This window comes from Leguminivora glycinivorella, chromosome 9 (genome assembly GCF_023078275.1).
Source record: "Leguminivora glycinivorella isolate SPB_JAAS2020 chromosome 9, LegGlyc_1.1, whole genome shotgun sequence".
NCBI lineage: Eukaryota > Metazoa > Arthropoda > Insecta > Lepidoptera > Tortricidae > Leguminivora > Leguminivora glycinivorella.
This window is the reverse complement of record NC_062979.1, coordinates 12,555,992-12,572,847: the sequence shown is the minus strand read 5'-3', so window position 1 is coordinate 12,572,847 and position 16,856 is coordinate 12,555,992. Positions and strand designations below refer to the sequence as shown.

At 38.5% G+C, this 16,856-nt stretch overlaps 1 protein-coding gene across 1 annotated transcript in view; it reads left to right on the top strand.

Annotated features, from left to right (window-relative positions):
* LOC125229909 (protein couch potato) overlaps positions 1-14,820 on the top strand; it is a 292,501-nt gene extending 277,681 nt beyond the window's left edge. Inside the window, exons 2-8 of the mRNA XM_048134850.1 lie at positions 2,005-2,082; positions 3,617-3,670; positions 3,764-3,826; positions 4,824-4,968; positions 6,797-6,966; positions 8,653-8,846; positions 10,967-14,820. Coding sequence (XP_047990807.1) covers positions 2,005-2,082; positions 3,617-3,670; positions 3,764-3,826; positions 4,824-4,968; positions 6,797-6,939 — 483 coding nt within the window. The 3' untranslated portion in view covers positions 6,940-6,966; positions 8,653-8,846; positions 10,967-14,820. The remainder of the gene's footprint in view (positions 1-2,004; positions 2,083-3,616; positions 3,671-3,763; positions 3,827-4,823; positions 4,969-6,796; positions 6,967-8,652; positions 8,847-10,966) is intronic.
* Positions 14,821-16,856: the final 2,036 nt, after the last annotated feature.

The window sequence follows — 16,856 nt, the reverse complement described above, 5'->3', positions numbered from 1 at the left end:
ATCAACACTTTTATGAGAAGCGATGCAGCGATAAAATTGTATCATATAAATAAATACTCCTCAATTCAAACAACGATAAAACTCTTTTATGAACCCTTCTAAGTGATTAAATGTCGCGGCGTAACAATATTCCCCAGAGTAAATAGTATTATCGCAAAGTGAAGGAATGAGCCTTCCATATTAACCTTTTGCAGGGCTGCTATTTATCTTTTATATAAAGTGCTTTCTTTCACCCTAGGCTATTTCAATATTTGTCCAAATCCTGGCCGAGCCCCTAGCTAAACCGGTTATGCTTATTCGTTGTCAAAGTGAAATATTTTCCATCGGGGACAGAGAGCATTCGCTTGGAAAATGACGAACGTAAAAGGAGTTTACCGAAATATTTTAACTCGAAACTAAGCCCGGCTGAATGTGATATCAAAGTGGTAGAAAGTTTCTTTGCACTGAGTATCTGATCTACAAACGTATAATGGTAACTTTGTATTAAAGATTCGCGTAAAAATATCGCGTATCGGCGAACCGGGGCATTCCCATGCAGTCGACCGGAAAATAGCCGACATTAAGGTCTGACATTCTGCTGCTGGTCGAGGGTCGGATACGATAAAAATATATATTGCGAGAACCGCTTCGGCTCAGACCAGAAGATTTCACGTTCAAGGATGAACTTCAAATAACGTTTATGGCTCCCTCAGTAGCTTCGTAGAGAATTTTGAATTGCTGTTAAAATATTACTAAATTTTACGCCGCTTTGCAATTTGATTTAATGTTTTATTATCACCTAAAAGTACCTCTTCAAAAGTTTGTTTTGACCTAAAACACAAGCAGATGTGAAAAGTGGCTCATTGACTAAATAACTTTGGTTTCGATTAAAATACTTAATAATATGAGTGAAAACCCACGGTGTTTCTTTAAAGTACGTTTGAATGTTTATACATGTTTTAAACTTAGAAAACTGTTTGAAGTTCATATAAGTTTCCAGATAAGTAAGCTCGGGTACGACGCGAAATCAGATAAAACTATGGTTGGATTACTACTCAACAGTTATCGCAAAATACAGGCTCCTAACAGTCAATGTGATTTATTGACTCTTTCTAGCTCAAACTTTGTTCCTTAATGAAATTTTGAACGCTAAAAGCGTAAGCAAACTACCTACGATATGGATCAGATATACGTACACGTATCTATGAAGTTTTTGTTTACAGAAACGTCACGTTAAATACTGACAGAGATCGGTATCATATTGCCTTGACATCTTACTCACACCCTCACACCTTATCCGAATACGGAAGTTAGTTCCATAAGCTCGAACTATTTTTAGACGTCAATCTCCAACCTAAAATAACTTTTCCCTTTAAAAATTCGCAATATTTGATGTCATTTTCAAGTAGGCATTTCCGCAAACAAAAAGAAACGAACATTATTCACCGCAAGCACAAAAGGAGCGTAGAAATGTTTCTATTCAGCCGCTCCTTCTCGATTCTTTCACCGCCTTTGTAAACGGTGCAACGCATTAATTCGGCGGGTCCATTTAATGAAATAAAACAGAGGTCGTAATGGCGGCGCGATTTGGCGCGCGCGGGAAATGGAGATTAATTGCTGGCAACACCGGCCGCCGCCCGCGCCGCCATCTTGTTGCGCACTTTATTTATGCATCTAACTTTCTAATACACAAATGGTAGACGAATTTTAAAAACAACAGTAACCTCATCTCTGCGCAATCTAATTTAGAGCTCTTTAAAGCTTAACTTACATAGACTTTACTTTTTAAAAACCCTCCTCCTTACCTACTCCTCCTATTACTCGTCAAAAATGTGGAAAATCATGCTGATTAAGAATTGAGTTACGTAGCCACGAGCCGCGTTCTCGTTTTTAAATGATTTGTTTTGATAATGATCTTATTTAACTAATATGATATTTCGAACCTGATAATATTTTTTATCTAATAATTTTTCGTTAATGTTGCTAAGCGTTTGAAAATTAATAATGTTTTATTATTTGTTTCAGGTGCGGACACTATTCGTCAGCGGGCTACCCATGGATGCAAAACCACGCGAGCTTTATCTACTATTTCGAGCATATGAGGTGAGTGGCTCATATCTGTGGTCTTATTCGAAAATCTGAAACAGACCAGTCTTCACAAATAGCACCCGTTCACGAGTATCTCAGCCATCGCTTCCCTCAACCTTCATTAACATAGGTAATAATAATTGTACAATAATATGTACAATTACTTTTCTAAATAAATACGGGGTTGATATAAAAATACAGCTATTACCTTTATTCTCATACTAGCTTTTGCCCGCGGCTTCGCTCGCGTTAGAAAGAGACAAAAAGTAGCCTATGTCACTCTCCATCCCTTCAAGTACCTCCACTTAAAAAATCACGGCAAAACGGTGGTTTTACCGTGAAAGACGGACAAACAAACAGACACACACACTTTCTCATTTATAATATTAGTATGGATTATTTCACAATGAAAAATATTTATTAACAACTGCATAAATTTATAAACATAAAATAACTAAACCTAAAATAATAATAAATCTAGAGGTTTTTGAAATACATAATAGTATTTATTTTAAGATATACTCGTATTATTTTTAATGTTCCGCTATAGGTATGTAGGTACTTACTTTTAGGTATGGATTCGATTAGTAAAAGTAGAATAAAAAACCCAGCGCCAGTAAATAACTAAACTAAACAATGAAATCCTTGGAAAACTCCAAAGTTACCTAACTCGTACTACGCGTAGTAATTTCTGTAAACAAAAAGTTCTTTTTACTCTCATAAATCTTCGTATGTGTGCTCCATGTGTGAAGAGGGCAGGACATCATTGAGGTTAATAGATATTCGATGACTTTCGAAACTTTAGACCCAAAGGGTTCTAACCTTTTCCCTCTCAACGCGTGACGCAGTTACACCTGTAAATAGGTAGGTACAAGTAATTTGTTAGGTATATCTACTCGCTAAGGTGAAGATTCTAAACTCACGATCACAATGAAATGTATTGTTTTATGTTCTATTTCACGTCAATGTAATTTTACGAGAAGCTTTCAAATCGAAATCCTGAAATACTAGTACGAACATGAAACGTGCAGTACACGCAAACCACTCGGAATCGACGATACGAGAAACTCCAGAAGACGTCCAAATATTTACTGTTGAGAAAATAAAGCAGAAAGCAACATGGCTTACCGTCACGCGACGCAGATCTCGACTCGGATTACTGCGTCGTAAATATCAAATGTCATGCTCCGATTCCTAATATTCGGATTGAATCGATTCAGTGTACCGATAAGGGGGATTACACTCGATTCTCGACTGGCACCGATGGCACCGCAGACATAAAGGTGCCTTAACTTTAACCAAGGCTCGTCGTTTCTGAACATCGCGTGTTCGGCCCGTGCCAGGCACGGCAACCTACTATTTTTCAACACTTTAGGGGTTTTTGTTGAATAGGATGGAACTATGACGTATTGGTAAAAGCATTAAAGTAATTTGGTAATGCGAGCTCGGCTAATGGAGCCATGGACGAGTAACGTGACCTGGTACATAGGGTAGGATTGTCTTGAATATTTATAATGATGTTCACTAATTCTTTGTCTCTTTTGTGCAGGGTTATGAAGGTTCGCTATTAAAAGTGACAAGCAAGAACGGAAAAACGGCATCGGTGAGTAGAAACATCCTTATTTATTATTCAAATAGTATTTATTGGTTAATATTGTATAGTAGGTATAGTAACCACGGTGTATGTCTATTGCAGCCGGTCGGATTCGTCACGTTTCACACTCGAGCCGGCGCGGAGGCAGCTAAACAGGACCTTCAGGTTAGTATCGTCACATGCATTATCCTCGATGTATTACCCAAATTTTTTTATTTAAGAATAAACAGAGTTATTTCTAAAGTTTCTCGTACCCGATACAAACTTAAACAATTTTTCAATACCGATCAGAAACTTTAGAAGGAAACTCAACAGCTATTTTAATACTATAGGCAAAAAATAAGTGGAAAAGTTTTAACAATCGGGAGCTAAGAAACTTGAATACCTACTAGCTGACAATGTAGGAAGAACACAGTAACACTAGAAGAAAAACCACACACACAATGCCTTATAACAAGTATGAATGGCTTTCAAACACAGTAAGATGTTCTAACAAAAATATCTCCGGAAAAGACTGAGATATAAGACTTAAGAAACTTAATTGCTGTTGTATATACTAAATAAACTGTAAAACGCACGGTGTTACTAAACCTCTTTCATCACATGCCTCAACACAGCCAATGAGCACAATAGTTAATATCTCATTGTAGTCTTGGAATAACATTTTCCTAACTCGAGTAACCGCATCGTAAGTTATGCTAAACCCATGCACATATCGAATAGACCACATCGGGCCATCAGTGGCCGCGCTCGGCGCCGTGTGACCAATGTTTAACGTGTAAATACGCAAATGCATGTCACGGTTTGACAGGTTTTGATGTCACGTCCCGAGCACTGTGTTACGTCACTCTGGCAGCAGGCGCGAATCTCTAGACATACCCAATGACCCATCCCACTAAATTATTGATTTGATAAATTGCATTCGAAAAATGGGTTTCTATGTCCATCAGATTTTAAACAGTATAATATAATTAAGCCAGGGGATATTGCAAATGGTTCATAGATTAGACACAATTGGCTGTCCTCGTCCAAATGCAGTATCTTCTTCCCGATATACCGCGATGCGTGTCCCGCCGTCGAGGGCACAGTTAGGGAGCACGCGGCAACCGAGCCTTCCATCTTCATTATATCGGAGCGCCGCGTCGCTCGCGGCTGTTCACAGCAGGGCGTCCGATTCGACCCCGACATGCCGCAAACGATTCGGCTGGAGTTCGCTAAAAGCAACACGAAGGTCAGCAAGCCGAAGCCGGCAGTTGCCACCGCCGCGCCAGCTGCACACCCTGCATTGATGCACCCACTCACTGGACGTAAGTACCGCAGTACGCACACACCGCCCGGCGCTGCTCGACCGCCCCACACCCCCCTCAGAACTCACGAGACCGCCCACTCTTATCATTCGCGATTCTTAAGCCACTCCCAAACTACACTATCAATGACTAAAGCTAAATCGAAATCTCTTAAATCATTGTGACAAAAAAATCCTTCACTTGTGAATCGCCAGCACCGACAAATATTATAGTTTACAATTCACACTGTTTTTTGTTCACTTTAAAATTAGTAATGCAGATAATTCGTTTTGGGGTGTCGAGCAAACGCCACGGGCAAGTATCTGTGATCGCTTACACATACCACGCAAGGCCTAGCTCCGTGAAGCTCTTTCAAATCGATCTGTCGGTTTCTTAACACTACCACATGTTTTCATGATACTATATGTAACAACAACCAACTGTCCTAGCTGTGAAAACATGTAAAATCTTAGTTCTCTTAATACTTAGTCCGAATAGCAAGATTTCTGATGAGGTGCACTATTACCTAGATGACAATCCTCTATCTTACAGGTAAACGTATATTTAGTGTTATATACCTACGATGAACAATCAACTCCAAAAATGGGCAAAGAAAAGTCCGTCATCATTTCCATACATCAACGATAAAAGTACATTCTACTCACTACATATTATTGTTACATTGCACTGCATCAATTTTTACATTTTATTCTTAAGTTTAATTATTTGATTATTGTCATCTTGGCTGTAGAACACCAATATTATGTTTTCTTAATATTTACATGTAGGTACACTTGTACAGTGTCACCTGATGACCTGACCCTCTGTAAACAAGTTCTATAAGATTGTCAGTTATCTCTGCAACTGACTGTACCTACATCGCGAATCTGGTTATTCGGATTAGTATTAAGAGAACGAAACCCTCGCGAGCACACTGTAAATAATCCATAGTTAAGGCTCATTTAGACGGGACGCTTAACTCTCATGCGATTTCAAATACATTGCAGATTCAGATTACGTATTATATTTGCACCGATCGATTAAATGCCGCATTGTATTCAAACTTGCATGCGGGATCATGTACCGTCTTAGGACACATTTAGACGGCACGCAAACTGGCATGCGAATTTATTTACATTGCGGACTTACCGATCAAATACCGCAATGCAATGAAACTCGCATGCGAGCTCTCGCACCGTGTAAACGAGCCCTAAATCAGCCCTTAGTGAGACCAGTGGCCCATTTCTCGAAGATACAAGTTACAAATTACAAGTGGTAGACGAATATGACAAGTTAAACAGAGACTCACTTCACAAGAGCTGGCCGAATGGAACGAATGAGATAATGAAAATAAGCATGTTTGTGACAGATTATCTAATCAATAAAATGGTCGCTCTTGATGGCTCTCGAGAGTTACATATGTATATCGATACCGCGGGCGTAGCACACTAGGTGGATAAAATTTATCGCATCGGTGCGTCCCTATCGCACTAACCAATAGTGCGAAAAGGACGGCCTGGCGTTATACTCGTATTTATCGTTTATCACGCGACCATGCTTGCCTGACAGGTGCCGTAGCCGAATGGCATTTCCGCGACGCGAAACGAAAACGAAACGCCACGCCAATACGGAAGAGCGATAGAGATAGATATCTACGAGCGTTTCGTTTCGTGAGCGTTTCGGCTACGTACCCTGGTGTCACTCATACAATCTAAGTTTTTTCTTTCTGTTCTTGCCAGGTCTTGTGAATTTGTAACTTGTAACTTTGAGAAATGTCCCACAGCGCGAGCTAATATATTTTTTACCGAGTAATTTTTGTATTGGATAGTGACGTGGTACGATTGCGCAGACTTAGCGAGTCCGTTCTTCCCCGGTGGCGGCGAGCTGTGGCACCACCCGCTGGCTTACGGCGGGGAGCTGCCGGCGCTGTCCCACGGGCTCGTGCACCCGGCCATACATCCGCAGATGGCGCCTGTGCGCTCTTACCTCTGACTAGCTGCCGCCGATAGGCCACACCACGTAAGTACCAACTTTAGGAACTTTTTGGAAACTCAAATTTAAACATACCTTTAACTTGAGTGAATAAGGATAAACATTGAAAATATATAGCGGAGAATTCCAACTACTTACACCGACACAAAGTTTATAATGCAACATCTATAATTTAGTTTTTAAGTAGGTATTATATTGCAACACAGTACTAATTATAGTATGGAAAGTTTTACAGAAATGATGAGATATGATGATGATGATGACATTCTTAACTTTTATGAATATTTACTCTATTTTAACTTATACCCGCCTGTGCCCGTGTGGTGTCGGGTTAAGAATTTCACCACCCTCTTTCTTCCCGTGGATGTCGTAGAAGGCGACTGTGGGATATGGGTTAAATTATGGCGTAGGCGAGAGGCTGGCAACCTGTCACTGCAATGTCACAGTTTCGTTTTCTTTCAACCCCTTATTTGCCAGGAGTGGCACTGAAACTTGAGTAGTTTCATGTGCTCTGCCTACCCCTTCGTGGGATAAAGGCGTGATTGTATGTATGTATGTATGTATGTATAACTTATACCTACTCGTATTTGACGACAAAACGATCCCAAAATGATGTCAGTTAATTGTCGTACCCACCGTGATTCCTCGTACAAAGCTGCCGTACCTTGGACGCACGGCTGAAATTGTATTTGCATTGGTTTTCTGTGAAAGATTTATCATGCCTCTCTCACTTACTCTCTCCGTTCTTGTTGACATGTTATCTTAAATAATTTTATCAAGAATATAGTTATTCATATTTGTCATTCTTAGCTACTTAGCGGACAGCATCGTTTACTTTACTACATTGAGAAAAAATGGCGTTGTTAATTTAACAAGTTCGACTTGTTGCGGGTTTAACCGTTTGAAACAAAAGTATTTTAGTAAACGGAATAAATCACAATATTGATGACACAAGTCGAATTTGTACGAACAACAAGGTAAAACTTGTTAAAAGATATTTGACTGGATCAGCCAAAAATATGTTTAAAACCATGTGTCATGTTGCTTTTATAAAATCGACTTGTTGATTCAAATATATTTTTGATTCAAATGACGAGTAAATTGTGGAATGTACTAGTTACAATTAACAAAATCTAACTTGTGGTTTGAACCAAAGAGCACGTAGGCGCTATTTTAACCTAACAACTTATTGACGAACATGAAAACTAATTGTTTTTTTCTCTCAGTGTAAGCGTACCTTGTCGCTACGCCGTAGCGCGTAGCTGGTACTTTTCTCCATAGATGTCTCGTTCAGCGAAGAGTGTCTTTTCTGTCTAGACAGACGGCCTGATTCAAATTTCAATACATATATGTTAAATGAGTTCTAGATATCACTTTTGATGATACGATTAGATCAAGAAATAAAGAAGCATTCATTCTCGTTCAGACGACATATCAAATACGAGGTCCAAATGTCGAGAAAATTGTCAAGCAATATACTTGATTTTTTTTTTTAATTATTTAGAACACAAACAGTCGTAATATACATCATTCATAGGTATGTAGTACATAGTGTACCTTACAGAAACTGAAAGCAATACAAATAGACCTGGAGGTTCATAACATACATACGAAGATAACCTAAACAGTAGGTAGTTAAAAAGTAAATAAGTATTTTCTTGAGTTGTAAAACGTTCACCAGCTTCAATTAAATGTCAGTATTTGAACGGGCAGACCCCCCTGACGCTGGGCGCCTGCGTCCTGCCTGCGCCTGCGCTGGGTTCGCCGGGCGCCGCCGTGCCGTCGCACGCGCAGCCCCCCGCGCACCCGGCCCACCCCGCGCACCCCGCGCCCCCCTGCTCCACGCTGTTCGTCGCTAACCTAGGGCAGTTCGTCTCCGAACATGAGCTTAAGGAGATATTCAGCAGGTGAGATTTGTTTATAGGAGAGAAATTAGCTGTTTTGTTTGTTCGGCATCTTACACTGCGCGAACGTATAGCATTAACACTTTTGCAACCAAGAACCCGCCTGGTGAGCACACGGGAACTGGCGGGTTCTCGATATACAAGCGGGCTTATAAATTACGACCTGTTTCTGACCTAGTGCGCCATTTTTTGTCCGGTGGTGAATGTGTTAAAAGTTATATTTTCGTGAGTCATGTTTCAATGTTCAAAACTCTTTAACTCATACATTACTAATACACAAAGTGTAGCCGTCCATGCCTGACGAAGGAACCCTGATAGATTCAAAACATATCGCAACATATTATATTTGACCACAAATTGTTACCGTAAAAATGTTGGACTGCACTGCAACTTTGTTAAGATGCTGAACAACCATTGATGCGTATTTATCCTACATACATAATATATGAATGTGAAATAATATACTTTAACTAGTTATTTAGACTGGAAATGTTGTTAAAGAAAGTATATAAAAGAAACTCATTATTTTTTGAAGTGTCTTCATTTATACACTTCCAGTCTAAATCGCTATCTACTTTGAATGTCACGTGCATGTCCACACACGATTAATGTTGAAATTAAAGTATTAGTCAAAATGTGATGAATAATCATATGAATACGTATGTCAAAATTAATTATGTCAATGTACTTAATCTTCCACAGTGCATGTATCACCGAAATCACAATGTCGTCCACGTACAAAATAATTAGGTCTTACTTTTTTGTTTTTAAAATGTTGAACATAAACTATTGCGATTGATATGTCGCTTTAGTGACGACTAATATTATTTTGCAAAACATTTGTGTAAGAATCATAGACAAATGTATAGTTTAAATGCTCAAAGTGGTGGTAAATATTTTAAGCGTATCACAGTCGGACAATCTAGTCATCGTATAATTTGATGAGATATTACATTTTCTTCTACGCTGCTAAAAAAGAAATACGCTTATATTATTTCGCATCTCTTTGTTCATCTTACTATTATTTTGCCTATGGTAAAAACTAATGCCTGCACTCGTTCCACCCACCGAGCATGACAGTGTAATATCACTTGTATTGCTCCACACTCACGACTAGTCATAACTATCAGCACACACACAGAGCCATTTACTTTCTGTTACGATGTACTAGATTGCACTTTCACAGAAGCCACAATGCCATTTTGTTATTATAAACATTTTAGTTAACGTTATTTGATGAAATTTAAGATTATTTTTTTAAATCTTATCAGATCCTGGACTATAATATAGATCCGTTTGATGTCCAAGACAAACTTTCCAAAGATACAGTGTCAGTTTTAAAAACTTCTTTCGGGCTAACACTCGAACACACTGGCTATTTACATCTCAAATTAAACTATAGATGTACAATCAGATGCAGATTGTGACACCCCTGCAAACAAATTTCTATGCACCATCATTATTATAACGTTGTGGACGCCATAACCGGGCACGAACACACTTGTCAAATCGGGTGGGTGGCGTGAGCGGGCGCTAAAGATGGTGGGTGACAGTTGCGCGGGCTTCACGCGGCTGCGGCTGCTGACAGCCGGCGGCGGCAGCGGGCCCGTGGCCTTCGTCGACTTCGCTAGCCCCGCGGACGCGGCCGCCGCGCTCGCGCGCCTCCAGGTGCGCTGCTTCTCAGCTCTGAGGGGGCCATCCATGTTGAGTACGCGCGGCACAAGATGGCACACAACGGCTGGATTCTCGCGCACGAAGTACGCACGCGCACTATGTTCAGAATGTTGGTAGGGTGCAGCACCTTTGTACGACGCTGTATCACCGTTTTATGTTTATTTTAGTAAATCGGTACGGTAAGACGCGGCCACGTAAGAAGGAACTGCACCTTATGGACGTAATTAATGTTTTGGAGACCATATAATTATAAAATTATTTTAACCTAACCTAAATGTATATTCTACGGATAAAGTTATAATAATATGGGGTCCAAATGCTATAATCGTCACTAATTTTTCACCTTGCACAACGCACAAATTGCTTGCTTAGTTTTAATTAAATTTATAATTTACATTGAGTTATACTTTTATTGTTTTTGTTTTATTAATCATTGCGTCGTTTACCAGGGAGCCAAAGGCGGAGAAGAGAGCGAACAGCATTAGCTCATTCGTTGCTCTCGGCACTTGACAACCAGCGAACTGAGGGGCGCGCAATCTTGATCCTCGACGCATCGGAACCGCCGGAGATGGAGCCTACTGCTACGACCAATGTCAATACTACGGCTGCTAGGATCAAGATTCAACCAACTACTTCTCGTGGGCTATACAGAACGAAACACACGATAACTATCATTTCGTGTTAACATCACAAATCTCGGTAGCCTACTCATAGACAGCAATGCTCTCATCTCCTTCCAACATTATTGTTTTCCGATCCAGCGTCAAGAGTGTGGTGTCTTAATTTATACCAAAATTAGCACAAAGGGTTATTTTATTGCATTAATATAACATTCCAGTTTTATTGTTCACCGTTCATAATAATAAACATGTTTATAATTATTAATTTAAATAAGTTCTTGATGTAAACTTTATTGTTTATTTATTGTCGATATTTTATTTTAAATGTGTATAATAAGATTTATTTACAACTTATTGCGATTCGTTTCTACAAGACCGATGCAAACAGCTGAGAGGATTTATAATTATAGTGTAATAACAGAAATTAAACATTTTAGGATAAATCTCATTCGAATAAGCTAAAAACCAAAGGTGCCCTTCATAGAAAGATTACGTTTTGTTAAATAATATTTCAAGTTAAATGATTTAAAATGAAGTTGTATGTAATAAATACGATGCTTTTGTTTTAGCCTCAATAATGTTAGCGTATTTAAATGAATTTCATAACTATTTCAAATTATATTTATCTAATACTTTCTTAGTAATTTTTATATTGTTCAATCACTCGTTAAAGCGCTGGCACTCTAGTGTTGGTCTTACGGTCCCTTCTTTCTGTATATGGAATTATCGGAATAATTATAAAGATTGAGTATACTCGACGCGACTGGACAGGGACGCCCCTTGGTGCCGCTTGCTGTGGAGTGCGACTCGCTGCCGCGCCGCCGCCGCGCCGCGCCGCCGCCGCCACGCACCCGCGCCGCCGCCGCTCCTCTCCCTCCCGGCCCGTCTGTTCTCTACCCGTGTCACACACGAACATTCCTTTCTATGTGCCTTGCCTACGATTCCCTAATCCTTCAAACTTTTTAATATTTTTACACTTCAAATTCTTGTTTGTGAGTTGGGCTAAAGGGAAACGGGAAACAGCAGTAAAGCGGGGCGCGGCGCGGCCGGCCGACGTCGGTTCAGTCTTGTTGCGAGAATTTAGCCTTGGCCTTATGAGAGTTAAATAACTTAATGTAATCATTATACCTATTAATTAATTGTAATAATATATTAGTTGGCGCCGCGACGGTGCGCCGACGCCGAATAGTGAAACAATTACTCTATCTGCATGCTTTGACGAGCTTTTTGGTAATAATCTAATTTTAAATTTAGTAGTTACTTTAATTGTGTAATCGTTAGGTCGATACCATAAATTTAGATAAGGGTATTTATTGTAGAGAATCGACATAGTTACATTACTATTTAATGAAAGTTATTCATACATAATAATGAAACAATGTAATGAATTTTAAATTTACTGAAATGTAAGGGTTAATCAAATGGAAGATTAATATATTTTTTATTTTTAGCTAGTTGACTATCGCATACAGAATACTAGTTACCTACTGGATGTATCGCCGGAGCCCTCTCCGAGCGCACGGCAGTGCGAGATAGCAATAAACCAAAAATAAAATCTTAAATGTTATTTAGGTACCTATTAGTGACATATTCTGCTGATGTAAACATGTAAAAATTATATAAAAAAGTAAAAAAATCCCTGCTTAGGCTATTGTAATAAGATATTGGAATATTGTTTTGTTGACGTTGACGCGACGGAAATGGACGATTCACGCCGCCGCCGCCGCCAGCGCGCGCGGCGCGGCGGGCGGAGTTCCGCATGTGAATTCTTATGAAAATTTCTTAGTCAATATTTAATAGAAACCTTGTCAATTTTTGACTTAGCAAAATTTTATACGTTGTTTATAGTGACTGTAACTTCACAATGTACCGAGCGTCGTGACGTATAGACCAAAGATAAAGGATATACATAATTTTAATACTAACCTCAGACCGTACCAAATTTGTATTTTATAGACAATCCTGTACTGGCAATAACTTTTTGCAACGTCGAGGACATGCGTCTTACGAGGAGTTTGGTTGGACGATAAAAAAAATATCGTGTGGCTATCAGATCAGACATAAAATAATAATCAATCTTTGACAAAATCTCGAATTCTTTAATATATTTATTCGTAATAAATTCATTGTCGGTTTTAATGATTAAGCTAAGTCAATGTTTACTTATTTATTTCGATTAATGCTAATTCGTAAGTAATTATGTAATAAATAATGTAGTGATCTCCCATACCTTCGGCGGTCGGCGGTCTCGAGAACAGACTTAAAAATACAACGAAAAGTTATTTATTTCTTTTCTGTTGTTAATTTTTCAGGTTCACTGATGACCTCAATATGCGACTTAGCTAAAGTCTCTTTTCGATGTGATTAATAAAGTCAACTTAAACGAAATCGAGTCACCATTGAACCTTGATAGTTTTGATTTGCCCACAACGCTTTCGGCCGCCATTTTGTGTAGGATTGTTATAAACAAGATGGCGGCTGCGCGGCGAGGGCGCGAGGAGACGCCGCCGCCGCCATGATTCCGTCCAGCAACCGTAGATAGCGCGTAAGAGACGTCCAGTGGCTGAGGACACGGCTACGTCACCTTTTGCGGGACTACTCGATACATATCATCGTGTAATATTAATGTGTAATTAGAGTAAAGAGCGGTTTCATAGAGACGTTTATTCTGTATCTTGTCTACTATTTATTACTTATAATGCAATCGGCTACATGTCACGCCAAATTCAAAATTTTACCATATTCAGTTGTCAAACGCTTGCGATTTCAGTTCTATACCTGTTTATATAATATATATCTCTTCAGTCTCGCGGAATAAATTATTTGAAATAGAAGAACTAAATGATTATTCTTAAAAGGTTATTTTGTAAACGTTTACTGTGAAATCGAAAAGATGGTATTCGGATCATCGTTATTAGGAAGACGCGAGGTCGACAGCGTGACATTGGCCCGCATGTGATAGGGTAGAGTAGGGGTGGTAGCAGCGCCTTGCAACTTAGGTTAAGTGAAGCGGTATCACACAAACGCCGTGCATCGGAAACATATCAATTCTGTGCCCCTAATAAATTTAGTTAAATACTAATAATCTAAGAGATACATATGAATAGAATAAAGCAACAAAATAGATGTTTTGAGTATCAAATACTGAGTGTTGTTTTCGTACGTTAAAGTAATGTTGTCGACTAGATTGTGTTTCGACGTGACTCACAGAATAGTACCCGAGTAGTGGCGCGCAAGTTTCGATTACTTTTGTTTTTACCGCTATTATAGATTTTAAATGTTATTGTTATTTTATAATAATGATTATGGCTTAATTACCAAATTAATTTTAACACTTGGCTTCAGTTTCAGTATTAATGTCCTTGTTTTAACGGTGGCAGGAGTAGGATGCCACTGAACTTATTTGTATATTGAGCAAAATAAACAATACAAACTATATAGCTAAGTAATTAATTGTTAGATTTGTGTGACTTGAATCATTTAACTGCTTTTAGAGCAAAATGGTAAGGTGTTATTGTGGTTAAAGAAAAACATAATGACATTGTAAAAATAGTGATAACTATAGCTTAATTATAATTATTATAACTTTTATAGATGTTCATTGATTTCTTTTCTTACTTCATGGAGTATTGTGGCATTGGAGACGTCATTGTTAATTCAAATAAATTTGAGCTCATCCTCAATCGAAGTTTTTATTCAACGGTACCCCGCTATGAATTGATGTCGGCGGCAGCCTAATATTATACCATTCATGAATTCTTAACCTGCGAGAGAGCCCGGCCAATATCATCTTAACGACCTTTTATGAGAAGGATTCTGTCCTTTGAGTACCTAAATTACGACATTTATTAGTTGTGACATGAAAAAGCAATACATAATTTTGTTATTGTGTTTGAGAATCTTGTAATCAGAATAGTTCTAAATCATAGGTACCTAATTTAGGATAACTCAGATTAGATATAAATGACAGTTGAGCTTTTTAAATTTGCTTTGTAGACGTAATGCTTACTGCTGCTTTCTGTAAACCTGATTTAGAAGTGTTGAATTGAATGTTTCTTATTCTTACAGTTTTACAGTAACTAAATTAGTTTTACAGATTGCGTATATAACTATCAGTGAAAATGCTAGGATATTTCATTATTTGATTGACTACGACTAGGTATTGATAAACTTACGGCGGTGTTGTATTTCTGTTATTAAATTAGTTTTAAAGCATTATAGGGTCCAAAGATTGGGAATAAACAATATTAAAAATAACTTCTGTTTGTTTATTTCACGACGCTGCTTTACGATTAGCTTCAACTTTATAATCCCTTTTAATTCTGAAATTAGTATCAATTATAACTGAAAAAATGTTTGTTTATCCTATTCCTTTTTCGTATGATTACTACAATTCGGTTATACCTTGAAAGTCGCGTTTAGTTACATCTAGACACTCAGTCCGGTTTTAGTATCATGCTCGCTTCGCGCGAACGTTCCTGGTGCAACTAAAATCAGCTTTACAAAAACGAAAATATCAGAATACGTTTTTATGTTCATAAATCTAATAATAATGAGTGTTCAGTTATTTTTGTTCGCTTAAGTGTACTTACATGTAACTAAATGCGACTATACCATTCATAGTAGGATTGGGGAGCATATTTAAAATGTCTACTGGACTTTATTTTTGTTTAGATAGAAAATCAGCTATTGAAATTTATTTATTCGTATGGCATACATGTTAGAAAATAGAAACATAGAACGTGAAACTTTACTTAAATATCTAGACTAAGAGCAGTCAGCCATTTCGTGGCTTCGTCGCACAGGGTGATCAGGTCATCGGGAGGGCCGGCATAGCGTGTTATAGGGCAGACTTGAACTATGTGCTGGATGGTTTGGGCTTCCGCACCGCAATCGCAGGCTGGAGAATCCACCCACCCACAGCGGTGTTTGTAATAGGCGCATCGACCGTGGCCAGTACGAAGTCTGTTAAGTTTGCACCATTCTCGTCTAGGAAGATCTGATCCCATTATTTTAGATAAAAAAAAAAGATAAAAGACATTTATTCATGACGCTCACAAACACGTACGTACATGCCAGACATGCCGGACATTTTAGACCCAGGTGTAATGTCAGAGCCCAATTTTCCCGCCATTTTTAGGTCCCAAGATTTCGTCCATTCGTGTTTTACATCGAATTTAGTATTCGCTAGATTTTTGGCGATGTTATGCGAGGGGTTTCTGGATTTGAGACGTTGTTTGCTTGGCTGTGTAAAGTAAATATCTGATTCTATCTAAACAAAAATAAAGTCCAGTAGACATTTTAAATATGCTCCCCAATCCTACTATGAATGGTATAGTCGCATTTAGTTACATGTAAGCTATTGAAATTACCCGTTATTATAAACACCTATAGTAATAGAACAGATTCCACGCACTTCATAAGGTGTGAAATTCTACGTAGTGGAAAAACACTCCCGAAGTGCCCTGTCAAGAATTGTGAAAGTAATAAATTAGTAATACTTTTCTCCTGGACTTTGTTTAGCAAGTTGTTGCCAATAAATAAATAAGTAGGGAAGTTTTGGCAAGTCCCTTAGAGACCATCGCTCAAACAACTCCGAGGTTGATAGACAATGTGAAGCTGCTGTGTCAAGTTTGTGGGTAAATAATGAGAATAAACCTCTGCTGAAAACTTAGGTACATTTTAGTGTATTGGAAATACTTCAATAACAAGAAATCTC